This window comes from Fringilla coelebs (genome assembly GCF_963513975.1).
Source record: "Fringilla coelebs genome assembly, chromosome: 2".
NCBI lineage: Eukaryota > Metazoa > Chordata > Aves > Passeriformes > Fringillidae > Fringilla > Fringilla coelebs.
Window position 1 is genome coordinate 91,111,902 of NC_140029.1, and position 20,786 is coordinate 91,132,687.

Below are 20,786 nucleotides of genomic sequence, written 5' to 3' on the forward strand. Positions count from 1 at the left end.
CATTCACTAGAACTTTTGGAGAGTTTAGTTCCTTTGTATTAACATGGGTGATCTAATACCTGGTTAGTAGGGGAGTTCTTCAGTCCTTAGTTAAATGCAGCATTCATCTTACACTAGTTACCCATGTAGGATATGATTTATGATCTGGAAAAGCTCAGAGGGAGCACTGATTTGTCCTACAGAATGTTTTTCAGTCTTCGCAGATTTCACGACTCTTTCTTACCTGACTGATAGAGTATTTTGTATTCTGTAATGGTAATGCCAACCAAAGAACAGCTGGGTCTGTCCAGTCCTTATATTCTTGTGCATATTTAGCAATAATGATCATCTTTAAGCATTATTTCTTAGCAGATGTCTCTGGGTCTGACCTGGAGCAGTACCATTACAGTCTCATAATCCTTGTCTAAGTTGCTGTAGGTGCACGCTGTCTTTAGTGAGTTACCAGGAATCAGAATCAACTCAAAACACGAAGGATATACTGTGCCTCATGGTAATCACACATGTCTTCCACATGTATCATGCAATCTTACCTCACATTCCTTGTTACATCTGGCCTGTTCTGTAACAGTCAAAAAGGACAACAGAAGATGCTACTCTGCTTTTTGCCTACTCCAGGAGACATCTAGACTGCGAGTGTGCTGCTGGACAGAAGCTTTTTGAAATTGTTTTTTTCTGGAATTTTCCTTTTTCCAAAAAACACGTGCTTTGCTTTACTGTACTTCCTGGAAGTATTTGTTTTAGTGAATGTGTATAGTACATCTTATTTATATATGTAGAGTATATATTTGAAATTTACTGACTGCCAGTAAAGCAGTTTGGGGCATTGCACGATGATTGTTGTCATCAGTCCAGTAGGCCCAGGTGAATGTATGAAACCAAACACAGCCCTCATATGCTGAAATCACACTTATTCAGAATTTTGAGACATTTAAGAACAATAGCTGCAGAGGAACAGTATTTTTGGTTTCTCTCACAAAGGAAGCCTCTCTGACGCCAGAAGTTATGATGCTTGAAGGCAATGTGGCTGGAAAATCAACTTGCATGGTAAAGTTTTCTCCTGTTTCAGTGATCCAGTAAATGTAAAAGCAACATTTCAGACAAATACTTAACCATCTTGTTCCTCAGAAACAAAACTATTTTTAAAAAATCTTTGGCCTTGTTCCTGTTAAAAACCCAGCTCTCCACTATAAATATGTACCAGTCATCAAGTGGAATATTGCAGTTGATTTAAGTCTGACCATGAACCAATTTTTGTTAAAAACTGTTTAATACCAATGTCTAAGAACATCTGATTGTGACTTTGGCTGTTCTAGTTCACAGGGTGGACTATAATATTTAGTATTTTTAGCTGTAATATAAAAAAGAAATATTTGTTTGTATGCAGATCTTTAACTTTCAGTTTCACATGAGTCTTTTCCCTTTTTGTTTCACAGAAAGAAAAACCGGGAGACACATAATGCAGGTGGGAACATCGTGCTTTGCTGTTTGGTCTGGAAATAAGCACAGACACTTCGGAGTAGTAAAACATACTTTGCATGAGGAGGTTCCCCCATAGGAGTTTAGTACACTGAAAAAGCCTCACCCTACCAAACACCTTTCTGTGTCCTTGCATAAAATAACTGAGCAGATTGTTTCTAGTTTGCTGGTTTCCACCGTACAAAGTTAAAGTATGAAGGAGCACCTGCCTTTCCAAGGCCAGTAAATTAAGAAGTAAACAATTTCAGCTGTGTTCAGTTCCAAAGGAAAACAACTGCACAGGCACTCACATGCAGCCAATATCCACCTCTGTCAAAACAGAGACAGGTGTCCTACCTGAGAGCTTTAGAGGCTCCCTGGATTAGAAGTATTCCTCTAACCTATTCCCAAGGCACTCACTTGGATATTGACACCCCAGAATTCTGGGCAGATGTTGGCTGTATGTTGCAGGAGTCACATCCCTTGGGCAGCACCCCGTCAGTGTCTAGTGCCAATGGCATCTTCTACAAGTAGGAACAGAAAGATGAACTGGGGAAGAGTCTGGCAGGCTTTGGGCTGGTTTATCCAAAGAAACTGATTGCAGTTCTTCTTTTACCTGAACAGCAATATCACATGATCTTCATAAACTCTGCTGGAAAAAGCACTGAGCAGTTTCCATGTGAAGGCTGTGCAGTGCTGGGCTTGTTGAATGTGCTCAGGGTGTGGCCAGTTTCTTAAGAATTAAGAGGAATCAGGAAGAAGTCTTATCAAGTTTACTTCTAAGATGGTTGGCCTCATTGGAATTCCCAGTTCCTGTTTCACTTGTTGATAGCTTTCCATAATCTTTATCACCTGGGCTGAACTCTGCATTATGTGGGGACCAGCTCTTTCCAAGCCTATACTTTCTTAGTCATTAATATATGGAAAAGCTGAGGAGAGTGTTGCAAATATTACCAAAACAGAAGAGTAGCACTTCACAAACACTGTGATATGTGTATGTATTAATAAGATGTATAAAGATTCAATCCCAAATGTCCTGTGTTTTAATTTTTACAGAGGTGCTCTAATTTATATGGTAAATTTCTTGCATAAGAAACTTTGTCTTGCTGTGTTTAGTGTATTTAGGTTTCTGTCAATGCCAGCAATCTCTCCTGAAAAAAAAAAATTGTTTGAGAAAGGTAAATTGAAGTGACAGGCTACTGAAATAAGACTATTTAAATTAAATTAATGAGTCTCTTGTAAAAGAGCAAAATGAAATACACTCACCTGCAGGTCACAGTTTGTTTCTGTTTGCCATCAAAAGCAGAGCAACTGCACAAATCAAAAGGTTCATTCAGCATCATGAACAACACAATGGTTTCAGTCCTGACAAAGCCATGACAAAACTTTTTCTTTCTTTTTTTTTTTTAATACATAGTTTTAAGTTTGCATAGAACATGAAAATATTTCAGTAAATAAAATAGCTATGTGAGAGTTAACTGTATTTGAAAGAGGCTGACTGTGGTGGTTGGAAAACAGAGATACTGTCTGTAAAACCACTCCTAGACTTACAGTGTAGGCCCTTTCTGCCAATATTCAGTCCTATTGAAGAGGTAAATGGTATCACTAGAAGATTATTAATGAAGCATTTTCTGACCAACCTTCTCCAAAACAGGTAATTCATTGGAACTACTCTCCATTCAGTATTTTCTTTACTCCCAGCCAGTTAGACCTTCTGGAACAGTTAAACCTTTGGACATAGAAAAGAGTAACTGATAGTCCATGTACCTAGAGCTTCAGCTATGTTCAGTGTTGGCTGGCTCCTCTGTTAATAGAAATTTAAAATTAAGCCCGAAGGCTGATAAAATCTACATGATTTCTCTTTTGGTGCTAAATTTGACATTTGAATTTAAGAGGTGTGGGTTTGCTTCCCATATCTGAAACTGATTCTTTCCATAATCTTTGTTCATTTGCTTGCATAACTATGCATAACTTTAATCAATTTCAAATTTTATCTGCCTTATGAAGAGAGTGTCATAAAACTGTGTTAGAAAGCAGTTTTAAAACCTGAATTTTGAGTTCAGGAACTTTACTTTTTCATGAAGGGGTCCAAAATATCCCCACCTTTTAAAAGCATAGCTATTTACATTCTGGCTCTTTGACTGCACTGAGTATTAATTTGATAACTGAGGTTTAATTTAGGGGAACATTTTTCCTCACTCAAGTTACTCCAAGCTCCAGTGTGTAATGAAATAATGTATTTCTGAGCCCTTGCATTATCCTAGTTGTGCTGACTTGCCCAACCAGATGACACAGTACATATTGTTTTTGCTTAGTGGAGAGACATCGAAAGAAGAAGATTAATGCTGGGATAAACAGAATTGGAGAACTCATTCCCTGCTCTCCAGCACTTAAGCAGGTGAGTGTCCATCCAGAGGTGCATACATGTTTCCTGTCAGATGTCCAAATGTTTCTTTGTCTGTAGAAGTCTAAATACTTATTTTACTATTTGTATTAGCAAGAAGGCAAAACTGTCTGAATTAATATACTCAAAAATATCACTAGTTATTCGTATTTTAAAAACTACTTGTAATAGAATTCCTACTTGGAAGTGCAGGGTCACATGAATGTAGTCACACAGATTTTGAGCATTCATCTGAAAGTGTTGCATATGACTGCTTATTTTTGTCATTCTTCATATAATGGCTTGAAAGCAATTCAGAAACTGAAATTATAATAATAGTAATTTAAGACACTCTCCTTGCAAAAGATGAAGCAAGACAAATGCTTTGAGGTTGATGCACGGAAGCGTCTATTTTCAAGACAGAGGAATCCTTAGCAGAGACTGTTCCTACTGAACAGTAGAAGAAATTAAGAAGTGAACAAAGGTTTTGCAGACAGAATAAGCATAGTTTCATAAAAAGATGATTGTGGATGGCTCATTTTCTCTTCCCATATTCCCTAGTATACTACTTTCAAAATTATGCATATATCTCCCTGGATAGTTGTTCCATGTTTGTTGCCTTTCTAATAAAATATTTACAAGGCAGTATCCTGGAAATCTCATGTGATGTGTGTGTTTATTAGTGAACATGAATTTTTGGCTGATCAGAAAGAAAGGATGCTGGCTTTTCAGGATCTGTGGCCTTAGTATTTACCTCTGGGCATCAGAAAGTGTCAGCTCCACCACTGGAAATGTTATTCTGTAAAATCTCAAGGCATTTTAGGGTCAGCATCACTCACAAAACCTGTAGCTTCATCTTACAAAAGCAACCAAACCAAAAAACAACCTCTAAAAAACCCAACCCAAACCAGAAGAAAACAAACTCTACCCAGTGATATTCAGAAAATATTTTTCAAGTAAAAACCTCTTGGAGTAAGTGCAGCCTCATCACTAATGGATTTACAAATTCTAGACCTTTCTCCTAGTTTCATAGGTGTGTTTTCTTTTACAGAGCAAGAACATGATCCTGGATCAGGCCTTTAAGTACATAACAGAAATGAAAAGACAGAATGATGAACTTCTGTTAAACGGAGGGAACAACGAGCAGGGTGAGTACAGGGGCTGCTGGGGGCACTAGGATGTCTGTGCCTCTCTTCTGCTGTGTCTCTGTACTGACTAACAGCAAAGCCCAGAACCACAAAGGGGAATCCCAAGAAATTGGGCACATACAGGAGAAATACAGCTGCTTGGAATATCTTGAAACAAAAAGCTGTCAGAATGCCCAAGTGAGCGTTCTGGCACATAGCTATCCGATAATGAAGCAATTGCATTGTGATATAAAGTAACTACAGAGCTTATAGATGATGTGGCATCATCTGGTAAATTCTGCCCTGGTTTATTCTACTGTAGTGACCAGAATGATTTCTGACAAATGTCAGTTAGATTATTTTTCATTGAAAAGATTAAGTTTTCTTCATTCATAAAGCTTTTTTTTTTTAATTTGAAAAGTTGTAAAAGCTATAACAGCTCATTTTATAAAAATATAATGCATCATATAAAATTTACTTGAATAGATGTGTAAAAGTACAGTGATGGAGGTATGACAGAAATAATCACAGGGCTAATGTTGTGGTTTGTGATTTTTATTTTTGCTTTATTGTGATTTTCCCAGTTTGGTGAGCTATCTCCCAGGTGCATTGCCAGTTTTTGTGGCTTTACATGAGTGCTTTGCATTTCATTTTGTCTGTGATTTTTAGATGGAATGAAACTTCATTCTTTTGGAAAGCTGTAAGCTTATCAATTAAAAGTTTTGGTGTTTGCAAAAGAGCAGGGAAAAGAAAAAGATTATTGTGCTTGTCTTTCCTTCAGAAATTAAACAATTTTGATTAGCATTCAGTTTCATCTGGGTTAGTCCTAGTGCTTTTTCCTAAGTAATTTGATATATCCTGTCATTGGTAATGGAATAGTCTGTGAAATTCATTCACTTTCCCACTCAGTAGAGAGACTTGTCAAGATAAGAGCACATAGGTTATGCTAACCATTTGAAAAGAACATACATTATTAACAATTTATTCCATTTATTTCTACAAATTATTTCATTGCTACACAGTGTTTACTCTCTAAATCATGTGGTAACATTATTTCATTGTTTACTCTGGTGCTGATGTAATGGAGTGCTCTCACTGTTTTGTAGCTGAAGAGATAAAAAAACTCCGGAAACAGTTGGATGAACTGCAAAAGGAAAATGGGAGATACATCGAGCTACTGAAAGCAAATGATATTTGCTTATATGATGACCCTACAATCCACTGGAAAGGAAACCTCAAAAATGCCAAGGTCTCAGTTGTTATTCCCAGTGATCAGGTTCAAAAGAACATCATTGTCTATTCAAATGGGACTCAGCCCAATGGACATAACCAGGGAGCATCTGTGCAGGGAATAACGTTTAATGTCGGTCATAATTTACAAAAGCAAACAGCCAATGTTGTGCCAGTTCAGAGAACTTGCAACCTAGTGACTCCTGTGACGATTGCTGGTATTTACCCCACAGAAAATAAGCCGTGGTCACAACCTACAGTTTCTCCACTGGCTTCTGCTCAGACAGCTCCAGCAGGAAATGTTCTTGAGCTCTCCACCCCGGAGAACGAGCGAGGTGCGCCCACCGCTGCTCCTGCCAGCTCACAGAGCACACCTCGGCCTGCAGCAGAACAGGAGCTACAATGCTCTTCAAGTAATGCACCACAGAATGAGCAAAATCCCCCCAAAAGTAAAAGTGATGAGGAGGGCACTAAATCAGCAAAGAAAACACTCCCACAGGGAACCAGCCTTCCTTCCAGTGCCTCCGTGGAAGCCTCCCAAGGTCAGCAGGTGAATGCAACTTGCTCAAATACACACAGTTCCAGGAGTGACCTCCAGCAGAGCTGCACCGTTTCAACCACGGACACAGCTTGTGTGCCACCTGTGAGACCGTCTGCTGCAGAGAGCTGCTCTTCTGCAAATGTCCCCAAAAGTACGGACGTGGTCAGCAGTGCCGGCACGCCGGCGACGTCTGCAGCAGAAGGAGTTAAGGCTGTGACAGCAATAAGCACTCTGGCTGCCAGTCCCCTGGAGAACTGCTGGTCTTTTTCAGGCTCTTCAGGTGTTGGCACTTCAGACTTGAAAAACATGAGTAGCCTTAGCCGGATGCCTTCAGCTGGGAACACACAGACCACGTGGACGACCTTGCAGCTGGCAGGAAACACGGTTCAGCCGCTGAGCCAGACGCCATCCGGGATCATGACTGCCCTCCTCAACGAGCCAGTCAATGGTGCTGGGACTGTGTCTTCTGCCCACAGCAGGCCTTTGACTACAAGTATCAGTCTGCATGCTTCTCTGCCTGGGGATGGCCAGGCAGCTGAACAGATTGTAGTTACTTTGCCCTCGTGCCCACCTGTACCTATACAGCCTTTAATCAGCCAGCCACAGGTTAAAGCTCAGGCTGCAGGAAATATCCTTCCATTAAACTCAGCTATGCAGGTGATTCAGATGGCTCAGCCAGTCGCCTCAGCTGTGACAGGAGCACCAGCTAACCAGAATGTCATCATTCTTCAGCCTCCAAACCCTGCTCCATGCCCGCCCATTGTGAGAGCGGAAGTTCCCAGCCAAAATGTTAGCCAGCAAATTGTAATTATACAAGCCGCAAATCAGAATCCCCTTCCCCTCCTCTCTGCTCAGCCTTCTGCTTCTGTAAGAGTTCCCGTGAATGGGCCGACTGCAGTTGCCAACTCCAGCGGCACCATGCAAAATGCCTCCCTTCCACAGACTTTTGGAGGGAAACACCTTGTCCATATATTACCAAGGCCATCTTCTTTGCCATCTTCTAGCTCTACCCAGACATTTTCGGTGACAATGTCCAACCAACAGCACCCTCAGACTATCTCATTAAATGGGCAGCTTTTTGCATTGCAGCCTGTGATGTCCTCATCTGGAGCTTCAAACCAAGCCCCTATGCAAATTATTCAGCCCACCACCAGCGAAGATCCAAATACCAATGTTGCCCTCAACACATTTGGTGCTTTAGCTAACCTCAATCAAAGCATATCGCAAATGGCTGGACAGAGCTGCTTGCACTTGTCTCTCAGCCACCCCACCAACCCTGCAACTGTCAATAACCAGATTGCCACAGTCAATTGTGTGTCATTGCCAACTTCTGTGGCATCTTCAGTGCCTGCAGAGGTTTCGGTATTAACCAGCGCATCTAATTCCATAAACGCTTCCCCGCAAAAAGCGGCTGCTGGCTTGCCATCCAGTGCAAAATCAAAAAGGACAAACAAAAAGCCAAGCATAAAGAAACACCTAACAGTCAATAATAAAGTGTCCTGCCCAGCAGTTCCTTGCAAAGATGCAGGGAAGGTGGACTGTGTTCCTGTGGAAACAGTGGCAAAGCCCTCAGGTGGCAAAGGGCCGCCAGAAACCCCCCCAGCAGCGTCACAGGCTGTAACCACAGCGCAGGCGGGCGGCGCGGCTGCAGTGAGCGGCGTCAGCGTCTCTGACTCTCCTTCCAACGAGGCTGCGAGCCCCGAAGAGGCAGTGAAAACCCCCTCTGCCCCAGAGCCGAGCATGGCAGAGGTGCCTGCTTCCCCACGGCTGGAGTCTGCAGTGTCAGAGCAGCTGCTGCTCGCTCCCCCACCCGCCAAAGGTGCTGCTCCTCGCCAGCAGGACCAGGGATCTCAGAGCCACCCACCAACTGCCTCTGTCCCGTCAGAGTCGCCCAAACCCTGCGAACCCCCCAACACCTTAACATCCTCTGGTAAAGAAGCACAGGTTACACACTTGCAGGTTGCAAATGGGACTTCAGCAGCACAGAGCAACGCAGCAGGTCACACTTCCAAGGCAGGAATGATTTCGGAGTCCTGCAACGTTGCGCAGGATTCCCCAGTGGTAATGCAAGATGCAGACTTGTTAGAAGGACAGGGTCTAACCAAAATGCTGTCTGATCTCACAAAAGAAAGAACAGCTGTGGAAAAAACCTCTTCATTTACTGTTCAGGGGGAGCATTCTAATTTTCCTATGGAAAACTCTAAATCAGCAGAATCAACTGTTGATTTGCCTGAGAAGCAGGAACTCTTGCTGATGAACACGGAAAGTGACGCTCTCTCCCAGCCTCACTCCTGCATCTCTGATCAGGAAGTAGTCAGTGCTTCCCTCATTACTAGCAGGCAGGCAGACTCCCCCATGTCAACCAGCTCTGGCAGCAGTCGGGGCTTCTCAGTTGCATCTATGTTGCCAGATACCACCAGAGAAGATGTCACCAGCAGCACCTCTACCAGTACCTGTAACAGCTGCACATTTTCAGAACAGACTGACATTGTAGCTCTTGCAGCGAGAGCTATTTTTGACCAGGAAAGCCTTGAGAAAGGTGGAGGAGGAATACAGGTTAACACGAGGGATGTCATCTCTAAGTCTGAGGTTACACCTTTGGAAAGAGAGCAACAGCCTTTTAAACCTCAGTCAGTGAAAGAAAACAACGCAGGGCCACTGGAAGCGGCACCAAACAAATTCAGTGCTCATGAAACAGTACAGACAAATGTCGACAGGCAGGTTGAGAAGCCAAGCTGCTCTGTAGGAGGTGTGGAAACATCAAACACTCCTTTGCAGATTTCCACTTCCCAGACACCCAGCATAACCAGTCTAAGTGTGAATAATCTGATACACCAGAGCCGCATTGTCCATCCCCTGGTGAGTTGCTCGGGTTTATCCCAGTCTTCAGAGCCTGCAAGTGTCCCTGCAACCGTGAGCCTCTCCCTCCCATCTAGCACATACATCAATCCGTCTCCAGGACCCGCTCTGATGAGTGAATATGCTCAGGAACAACTGAATGCTATCAGGGCAAGCAGCATGCAGGCTCCCCAGCTGCAGGAATCACACTTAAAGCAGCAAAACCATGAAGGTCGCAAAGACTCTGCCAAGAGGGCTGTTCAGGATGACCTGCTGCTCTCTACAGCAAAGAGGCAAAAGCAGTGCCAGACAGCACCCATAAGGCTCGAGGGGATGGCGCTGATGAACCGGACACCAGAGGGTATTGCTGATCAAACACAGATGCTGGTTAGTCAGATTCCTCCTAATTCATCCAACTCAGTGGCACCAGTGAGCAATCAAGGGCACACTGATGGCCTCAATAGGTTATTCCCACCCAACAGCAATTTCGTAACGCCGGCTTTGAGACAAACTGAAGTTCAGTGCGGTTCTCAGCCACCGCTGTCAGAGCAGCCAGGCCAGGCAGGGCAGCACTTGCAGCCAATCCAACATGTCCCTGCCCAAGGCATCTCTCACCTTCACAGTAATCACCCGTACTTGAAGCAGCAGCAGGCCGGGCAGTTAAGGGAGAGGCACCACTTGTACCAGCTGCAGCACCACGTCCCTCACGGGGAAAACTCAGTCCACTCTCAGCCCCACAGCGTCCACCAACAGCGAACCATACAGCAGGAGGTGCAGATGCAAAAGAAACGGAATCTCATCCAGGGGACACAGGCCACACAGCTTTCTCTACAGCAAAAACACCACGGAAGTGATCAAACACGCCAGAAAGGTGGTCAGCCCCATCCTCACCACCAACAAATACAGCAGCAGATGCAGCAGCACTTTGGAGCTTCCCAGCCTGAAAAGAATTGTGAAAATCCTGCGAGCAGAAACCACCACACCCACCCTCAGAGCCATATCAATCAGGATATTATGCATCAACAGCAACAGGATGTTGGCAGCAGACAGCAAGGTTCCACTACAGAGCACGTGTCAGGGCACAATCAGATGCAAAGGCTTATGACCTCGAGGGGCTTAGAGCAGCAAATGGTGTCCCAGGCCAGTATCGTTTCCAGACCATCAGATATGACATGCACCCCTCACAGGCAGGAAAGAAACAGAGTTTCCAGCTACTCTGCTGAGGCTCTCATTGGGAAGACGCCCTCTAATTCCGAGCAGAGAATAGGAATATCTCTTCAAGGCCCTAGAGTTTCTGACCAGCTGGAAATGAGAAGCTATCTTGATGTTTCTAGAAGTAAAGGGCTGGCGATTCACAATATGCAGGGCCGCTTGTCAGTCGATCACACAGTTGGCTCGGATGTGCAGCGTCTGTCTGACTGCCAGACATTTAAGCCCTCTGGACCCAATCAACAACCGACGGGCAATTTCGACGTACAGGCTTCCAGAAACAGTGAAATTGGCAATGCTGTGTCCTCCCTCCGGGGCATGCCATCACAAGCGTTCCGAATCGGTCAGAATGCCGCGCCATCCATAGACAGGCAGAAGAGACTGCCCTACCAGCCAGTGCAGGGTATTCCAACAGGGAATACCCTACCATCGAGGGAAAACGAAAACACGTGCCACCAAAGCTTCATGCAGAGTTTGCTCGCCCCTCACCTTGGAGATCAAGTCGGTGGAAGCCAAAGATCAATCCCAGAACATCAAAGGAACACGCAGTGCGGTGCCTCCTCCACAATCGAGTACAACTGTCCCCCAGCACGGGAGAGCGTCCACATCCGAAGGGATGGTGATGGCCAGAGCAGGGAAAGCTGTGACATGTCCATTGGAGCAATTAACACAAGGAACAGTTCACTGACTATTCCTTTTTCGAGTTCTTCTTCCTCAGGAGACATTCAGGGCCGCAATACAAGCCCGAATATCTCTGTGCAGAAGTCCAACCCCATGAGGATGACGGACAGTCATGGAACGAAGAACCACATGAATACACCCGTGTCCAGCAATATGCATGGAGTTGTGAGGCCAGCTCACCCTCACCCCGCGGTTTCTCATGGAAACGGCGAGCAAGGGCAGCCTTCTGTTCGTCAGCCAAATTCTTCGGTCACTCAGCGCTCCAGGCATCCTCTGCAAGACAATGGGGGTTCTAAAATCCGCCAGCCCGAAAGGAATCGATCCGGAAATCAGAGACATGGAAATGTCTTTGACCCTAGTCTTCCCCATCTTCCTCTGTCCACCAGTGGCAGCATGATCCTCGGGCGCCAGCAGTCCACGATAGAAAAAAGAGGAAGCATCGTCCGATTCATGTCTGATGGCCCTCAAGTGTCCAACGACAACGCGGCCCCTGACCAACATACACTATCCCAGAATTTTGGATTCCCTTTTATTCCAGAGGGTGGCATGAATCCACCAATAAACGCTAACGCTTCTTTCATCCCACCGGTCACTCAGCCTAGTGCCACTCGGACTCCAGCTCTAATCCCAGTTGATCCTCAGAATACACTGCCGTCCTTCTATCCACCCTACTCTCCTGCCCACCCTACCCTCTCCAATGACATTTCTATCCCTTACTTTCCCAATCAAATGTTTCCGAACCCAAGCACAGAGAAGCCGAGCAGTGGAGGTCTAAACAATCGATTTGGATCCATTTTGTCTCCTCCCAGGCCTGTTGGTTTTGCTCAGCCAAGTTTTCCTTTGCTTCCAGATATGCCACCAATGCACATGACCAACACATCGCACTTATCCAATTTTAACTTAACTTCTTTGTTTCCAGAAATAGCCACAGCTCTTCCTCCAGATGGCTCAGCGATGTCACCTTTGCTTTCCATTGCAAACACATCTGCTTCAGATTCTTCCAAGCAGCCCTCAAACCGCCCTGCCCACAATATAAGCCATATTTTAGGTCATGACTGCAGCTCAGCTGTATGAAAACTGGCAGACTGACTTCTGGTCTGATTTGTTGTTTATATATTTAAGAAGAAGGAAGCGGATCTTAGTGTCACCCCTGGAGAGACCATTCATAGCATCACTGTTTATTTGCCTCAATGTATGTGTTTGGTACTTTCCGTATTCCGTTTTATTTCTACCCACCTTACTGACTCTAAAGCACCAGTGCCTATAGCAATGCTTACTTACTAGGAAACGGTAAGGATGCAGCATTGAGAGCTGTTGAAATGCTGGTTGTTGATTTTCCAACAATCGGGTTTGATGTCCGGTTGTCCCGAGGTAAGGGCCACTCTCAGTAATACACGGAGTGAGAGCATCCATATGGAGATAGGAAACAAGTGCTACAGGTGTCAGTTTGTTACTGATGTGTTTACCTGAAACTGCAGAGGAGCTTGGAATGGTTTGGGTTTCTCTTTTTCCTTTGTAAAATATCTTCAGGAGCTTCAACACAAGTCAAGTCTGTGTTAACCCAGTGCTAATTGGAAAAAGCATTTGTTGTGCAGCTTTTGTCTGTCTCAAGCTTGTCACATACACTTAACTTAAGGCTGACTTTACCTGCTGAAAATGACTTTGTGCTCCCATGGTCAGCAATTAAAAATACTGTTTTAGAAAATTTAGATTTCTTTAACCCATGACTTTCTGTTTCTAAGAATCTTGTTTGAATCTGTTTTAACAGTGGCTTCAGTTACTGCTGAACTCAGTGCTTCAGTGTAGCTCACAACTCCTGGTGCAGTCAGCAGAGACAGCAGCCTTGCAGCCCTGTTTGTTGCCATTTCATTGTTGACTGCTGCAAGTTACCTCAGGGTGGGTTTTGTACCTTGTTTAGCACCTTCTTAATGTCTTTCCTCCCCCCTACTTTTCTTTGGCCCATGCCCTAACACCAGCTCTCTGCTTTCTGTGAGTAACAGCCCTTTGTTTACCAGGCACCACATGGGAGGAGGACTGAGCCTGTCACATCCCACAAAATGAATGGAGATTCCTGGGGGCACAGTTTTTACTTGATATTGCTGATAGGATTGAGCCTGAGTTAATATCAGTACTCTGCACTTGAATGCACCTTTTATCTAAACCTGTGTGATTGTGGCTGAAGGAGGAACATGGATGTGTTGAAACACACAGGAAGACATAGGGATTTGGGGAAGGGTGATGTGTTTGTAGATGCATGGATGGAGTGAATGTGTATGCTGGCTGAGTCTCCAGTACTTTCACAAATTTTGGTCCTAATTCTTTTAAAGGAAAGGGAAGAATTAGGTAAATTTTATTTATTTAATGTCTCTGCAGTGTGCTTTTTCTTCTTACAGGGGCAGAAATACTTGTCTTTTATGTGTTTGAAAGTACCATTCTGCATTTGATTCTTCAAACAACATAGTAACTTGAGGTTCCCTGGCATGCAGTCCTCCTCTGCTTGTGTGTTGCTCACCAGTGCATCATCTTGTTGCTCCTGGGACCTGTCAGAAGCTCCTGGTGAGGGCATGGGGAGGCTCCCTGGGATTTTTTGCTTTGTTTCTTTTTCTTTGAAAGGTAGAAAGGAAGATATTCCTCCATGTCAAAGAACAGGACCCACAAAGAGGGACCTAGAACAGTTTTCCACAGCTTGATAGCCCAGACTTTGGTTTTGCTAAGCCCTTTTGCACTGATCCAGGAAAGTAAGGAGGCTTTAACATGAAAAATAATTGGGCTGTGTCTGTAGTCTGTCCTGACAACACCTCTGCTCTTGTACCCTGCGGTCTGGTGTTTTCCTGCAAGGTGAGGTAAAACAGTTCTGATCCTGGTTAGGAATCACAGAGTGAACTAGGATGGGAAAAACCTTCGAGGTCATCAAGCCCAACCTATGACCTAACCTAATACCTCCTCATCAACTAAACCATAGCACCGAGTGCCACGTCCAGTCTTTTTTAAACATGTCCAGGGGTGGTGAGTCCACCACCTCCCCGGGCAGACCATTACATTGCCCCATCAATCTTTCAGTGAATAATTTTTTTTCTGATGTCTAACCTGAACTTCCCCTGGCACAGCTTAAGACTGTGTCCTCTCATTCTGTCAGTTGCTGCCTGGAGAAAGAGACAAATCCTAACCTGGCTACAGCCACCTTTCAGGGAGTTGTAGACAGTGATAGGGTCACCTCTCAGTCTCCTTTTCTCCAGGATAAACCCCCCCAGCTCCCTCAGTCATTCCTCACAGGGTTTGTGTTCCCAGCCCCTCACCAGCCTCGTTGCCCTCATTGGGATGTGCTCAAGCATCTCAACATCCTTCCCAAACTGAGGGGCCAGAACTGGACACAGCACTGAAGGTGTGCCCTCACCAGTGCCGAGTACAGGGGAAGGGTAACATCCCTGCTCCTGCTGGCCACACTGTTCCTGATCCAGGCTAGGATGTCCTTGGCCTTCTTGGCCACCAGGGCACACTGCTGGCTCTTCTTCAGTCAGGTGTCAGCCAGTACCCCCAGGTCCCTTTCTGCCTGGAATCATGATTTAATTCAGGTTGAGCTTATCTTAAGACACTAAATCTAAGTGGTGCATTGGTTCTGTTTCTTATAAGTAATTGAGTATTTCAGTTCACAGCAAGGCAGTTTCTCTCTGCCACAGTGCAGTCACCAAGTGGCAGCCACTGGCCTGTGCAGGGGGCAGGGGTTAGGAATGAGTCAGTTCTCAGCCTCAAACCAGCTCAGCCAGCTGCAGGTCTGGGTGTGCCCTGGTGGGACTCTTGGTTAAAGGGATGTCTGTGGTGCAGGAAGTCTCAAAGGGTCTGCCTCAGAGGTGAGCTCTGGAACAGTGGCTGTTCCATGGGTTCTGGATGGGGATGGTAGGGATGGGAATTGGAGCAGCAGCCACTCTGTGGTCACACACACTTGTCTGGTCTTAGAGGAGGGAAGCAAACGTGCACATTCTTGCTCTCTTTAAATGGAATTGCATGTGCAGCAATGGGTTTCAAGACAAACTACTGAAAAATTAAGCCCTGGCTTCTAGGACTTTTACATAAAGATTCTAATCCTGCTCATCATTCCAGACATTCACAGAAAACCATATTGGTTTCCTCTGCTGGGAAAACTACACTACTTTATCATGTCTATTAAAATGGAGAGAGCTTATAAACTTAAACCTGTTGCAATGCTTGAATGTCCACAGATCCACTTGGCCAGACAGGATTCATCCCAGAGTACTGAAGGAGTAAGCAGGACATAGAGCAGGACCCTGCCTGATCATCTACAAAAGATCTGGGAGTCTGGACAGGTCCCTGCTGACAGGAAGGCAGCCAGTGTTATTCCAATCTACAGAAAGGGCATGAGGGAAGAACACAGGAAACTGCACACTGTGAGAGTCTGAGTTCCTGGAAAAATTGTGAATATTATCCTGGGTACTGCTGAAAGCAGTTTTAAGGAATAATGCAGCCATCAGGCACAGGCAGCATGGGTTCACAAAGCTGAAGTTCTGTCTAGCTAATTTGATACTTTTCTGTGATAAGGTCACCCACCTAGTGGGTGAAAAGAAGGCAGTGGATGTAGTTTTTCTGCATTTTAGTGATGGATACTGTCCCTCACAGCATCCATCTGGACAAGCTGTTCAGCTGTGGGATTGACAGGTGCATGGTGTGCTGGGTGAAGAGTTGGCTGAAGGGCAGAGCTCAAAGGTCTTAAAGTGAATGGAGCCATGTCTGGCTGGCACCTGGTCACCAGCAGTGCTGCCTGGGGCTCAGTTCCAGGGCCAGTTCTATCCAGTGTATTTGGATCTGATCTGGATACAGGAGATGAACACACCATTGGCAGGTTTGCTGATGATACCAAACTTGGAGATGCTCTTGGCAGATGCTTTGGGTAGGGATCTGGATAGACAGTGAACCTCCCTGACAGGGGAAGCACAGAGGGAGGTGCTGATCTCTTCTCCCTGGGATCCACTGATAAAACACATGGGAATGGCTCAAAGGAACACTAAGGGAGGTTCAGACTGGACAATGGGAAGCATTTCTTTACCAGGAGGGTGGTCAGACACTGGAACAGGCTTGCTGGAAAGGTGCTCGAGACCTCAAGCATGTTTAAGAGGCATTTGGACAACATGCTCAGTCCTGAAGTGGATGGAGGCACTCCAGGCAGTTGGAGTGGATGATCACTATAGGTCCCTTTCAACTGAAATACCTGTTCTATTTTCTTATTCCTCCATATTTACTGCTGTTGTCTCAAGGGTAATGCAGTCCTGAGTATTCATGATAGAATATGTCAACTGTGATTTTGGGTTTTTTCCATGCTGCACATTATTTTCTGAAGAGGAACTGTCAGTAAACTTTGTAAACTTTCTGCTTACAGAAAGTTTACAAAGTTTACAGAAAGTTTACAAAGTTTACAAAAAGACAACCTAAACCAGCTCCTCCTTGCTCACAGGATGCCTGCAGTGCAGGGAATCACTGTTGGGATTTTGCAGGAACTGCACAGTTTTGCAGTGAGTGGCTGAGATGTACTTACTGTGTTCTCCTTGCTCTTCTCTGGAGGATTGTATTTTGTTGTGACAGGGCACTCTGTAGTCCTCCTCAGGCCTTTTTCTGAAACCTGACAAGACCAGGATGGAGAAATATCATTTCATTCCCCTCCCTGAACATAGGAATTTCTGTTGAAGTTCTGTGTGAGTCTCTTTTCATTCTGTAAGTGACACTAAACGGTCCCATGGCATTGGTGTGGGATCAGGAGACTGCTGTGACAAGAAAGGTAGGCAGACCTCTGTGAGGGCCTCATATCAACACATTCACCTAAATTCTGATTTTTACACTGCTTACTGGCCTCTAGATAATTTTAATTAAAGAAAACTTGGATCTGTTGTGTAGCCTTTTGGTGTAATTGCCTGTCTAAGATGGGCTTTGAATGTTGAATCTGGCCTGGTCCTCTGGTTTGAGAGCAGCTTGTGGGTTTCAACTTCTCTCATGTTCATGCTCTTTTGTCTTTAGAAGGGACAGTGGGGGACTGGATATTTCACATCAAAATAGAGAAATTAGATATTACATTTCTGTTAATTTTTAATTATTAAATTGCTTGGTGTTTTCCTTGTCATGTAAAGAAATCCCGCCTGCCATTCCAATCCACCGGGCTTCTTGCACTTAGTTGTGCAGGTCAGTTTGTGGCACTGACACGTTGGTGTCTCAGTCCTTCCCCAGGGCCTCAGGCTCTGCTCTCAGGAAGAGGAGCAAATGCAACATCTTATGAGTCCTTCTTTTCTTCAGTTTCCCTTTCCCCTCCCACTGAACCTGTTGTGCTTAGCTGTCAGGTTGATGGGGCTCACCTTACCTTGGCCTGTGCTTGGAGGGCAGTTTGAAAAAGGAGCTTCTGCAGATGGAATGATTCTGCTTCACTTGTTATAAAAACCATTTGACAAGCAAACACATTTTTTATTCAGCAAGCATCAATGACATCAATTTTCTTTTTCTTCTGAGGACTACCCAGCAATTCATTATTCCTTTGTTTTTCAAGATATACTTGGAAGAGATTTTGTGAGTTTAACTGTGATTTGTTAGCCTGAGAATAGCATTTTCTCTTCCAAAGTACTTTTTTCAAGGTTACTTACACAGGGTTTGTTTAGGCTTTGAAGGAAGGAAAAATACCCAGTACTGCTTAATTTAGAAAAATCAGCAGGGGAAGGGAAAGGTTGGGCACTAACTCTGGGGTGGGACTGCCACAGCTGACAGGCATGGTCTGGCTGTGGGTTTCAGCTTGGCCTAAATGACTTCAACAACCAATATAGTAAATAATGTTGGGCTGGATTGCATGTATGTCCATATTAATCCCTTAAACAGCCTAGGAGAGTAAGAGCAGAAATAGACTAATTTGAAAGCAGGCAATAAAATAGTAATTTGTTAATATTTATATACCTTTTTCTTGAGAGAAAGGACCTCATTTAGGAACAGTTAAAGAAAAAGAGAACTGGAGTGATTTGAGCTGGGGGCTGGAATGGGTTTTCCAGCTCAGACTTCCAGCTTGTCATTGTGCTGCTGCCCAGGCAGAAGAGCACCTCTCTGAAAAAAAGTAAAAGCAGGTGCTAGTCCCGAGCCTCTGGAACTTTGCACGGATTTCCTACTGCACTTTAAAGCTGTGCTGGTGCTGCTGCTGCTGCTGCTGTGGTTGGTGTCTGTAGTGCTGTTACAGGAAACAAGTCATGTGGCAGGGCAGCTTGCAGAGGCCATGGCTGGAGAAGAGGGGGCATTTAATTATTTCTGGTCTCCTGTTGTCTTTTCACCTCTGAGGTACTTGTGCAGTCCTGGCTCAAGGACTCAGTCAGACTCCCACTGTTTCTGGATGCTGAGTGTGCTAACTGCTGTCATCTCTTGCTGTTCCCCTAGTAAGTTTCATGCTCATCACTTTAATAATGATCCTACTTCCCCTGGCAAGACAGAGTAGCATTGGATCTGTTTGTGCCAGATCAGTCATATTTGTTTTGTTTTCTAATACACTGCTGTAAGGAGATCCATTCTTTGCTGTCACCTGCCCTGTTACCACCTCCTGCTGTTCCCTTCTCCCACTGCCATCATCCAGCATGGGTAGCAGACACAGGTTTGTGTCAGGGTGTTTTCAATTTCCTACTGCCTCTGCAATCCATTCATTGGAAACCTCAGAGCACAAGGCTTTATTCCCACTGAGAGAAGGTTCCTCTGTGAACTGGTGAAAGATTTAGCAGAGGTTTTTGGACCTGACAGTACAAATTCATACTCTCTGCGAGCAAGCCCTGCTTAGTTAAACAGACACCATTTATTATTTGCTGATATCAGTTTTTCTGAGAGAATTTTTTTTTAAAAGGCTTTTTTTTCTGCCTCACCAGAAGTATCTTTATGAGAAGGTTTCCAAGTTTGCAATATGTGCTGCTGTTCTGGCAATCACGAGTGTGAAACAATAGAGCTCGTGGGGGGTTGGACCCTGTTCCTGCCTGCTCACTGTGAGAAGGGAAGCAAGTATGGATTTTGCCACAGGAGATTAATCAAAGATGCTGTTGCCCTCCACAATGTAAATTATTTATATTCAGTCCAGAGTATTCTGCTGTGCTTCTGTTTTATACAGCTGTAAATGACTTGGATACAGTCCCAGTGGAAAGTCCTTACTATTTTGTAATGGAAAATAGGAACTCTGCAGTAGAAATCTATAATGAATGAACAGGAACATCACCTTCCAATTGTAAATAAGATCTTGCTCTGTTTATTTTGACATCTTTTTACAAATGTGTTGCATTCAGGTGTAAATATCCCAAACCATGATCTTGTTCAGAGTTCTGAGATTTCTATTGTTAAATGTAATACTTTGTTTAATAGTTGTAATAATTATTTGTATAGATATGAACATGATAGTATTTTATTAAAAAAAAGAGAAAATCACTCTTTGAATATTGTGTTCTTTCTTTCCCCACAGAAAGCTATGCCATTCACTCTAAAGCAGAGGTAAAAATAAAAGCTTTGCTTTGAGACTGGGAATTTACAGTCAGAGTTTTCCACTGATGTACATACTTTGCATACACCAGAGTAATGCACCATATTAGCTGGAGATATAAAACTACCTAACTCATAATAAATAAATACTGATTGTGTAGTATCTAAAAAATACATGGCAGGTGCTGTCCCTGCCCCAGTGACAGTGATCACTGTTGAGACAGAACTTCACTGTATAAAATGCTTCTCATCACAGTCCCCTTGCATTGCTGTGGAAGTGGTCTGAGACCGTTGTTTTGTCACAGTTTAAAGCTAAAGCATGCAGTTTGGATGAGAGCAGCACAGAGACCCTGCAAGGTAAGTAAAGGCATTTTGGGAGATTGCACAATACTGAAGTTGACAGAATTACTAGGAAAAAATTCTGTTCAGGGGCTCCAGAAAACCTGGCTTGTGTACATCAAAATTCTTGCAGGCGTGGAAGTTGCCTTTAGGGAAGGTCTTAATTTTAAGAAGGTTGAAGTTCAGTATTAAGACAGAGGGGCTTTTGTTCCTCCAGTGACAGCCAGTGTATGGTTCAGTCACAGAGGGGAAGGGAAACAGGACACGAGGGAGCTGCTTTCCTCTCACACTGCAGTGCACTGTCCCTGCCTTGGCCGCTCTTTGTGCCACTCCAGAGGCTCGAGAGGGAGTTGTAACAGCTCACAGACCCTGGTAGTTTTCCTAACCTGTGAGGGGATGTCAGTATTGCACAGAAGCTGTTTCCTTCTCCTTTCACTTGTACTGGGCTGAACAATTTCCTGAGAAAACAGGGAATATATGGAATGTAAGGAAGAAGTTTTTT

At 44.3% G+C, this 20,786-nt stretch overlaps 1 protein-coding gene across 1 annotated transcript in view; it reads left to right on the plus strand.

Annotated features, from left to right (window-relative positions):
* Positions 1-19,762, plus strand: part of USF3 (upstream transcription factor family member 3) — a gene marked incomplete at its 5' end in the record, with an annotated part of 34,211 nt that extends 14,449 nt beyond the window's left edge. The window contains 4 exons of the mRNA XM_084201260.1: positions 1,434-1,462; positions 3,771-3,853; positions 4,890-4,986; positions 6,072-19,762. Of these exons, the coding sequence (XP_084057386.1) occupies positions 1,434-1,462; positions 3,771-3,853; positions 4,890-4,986; positions 6,072-12,538 (6,676 nt within the window). The 3' untranslated portion in view covers positions 12,539-19,762. The remainder of the gene's footprint in view (positions 1-1,433; positions 1,463-3,770; positions 3,854-4,889; positions 4,987-6,071) is intronic.
* Between the last annotated feature and the right edge of the window lie 1,024 nt (positions 19,763-20,786).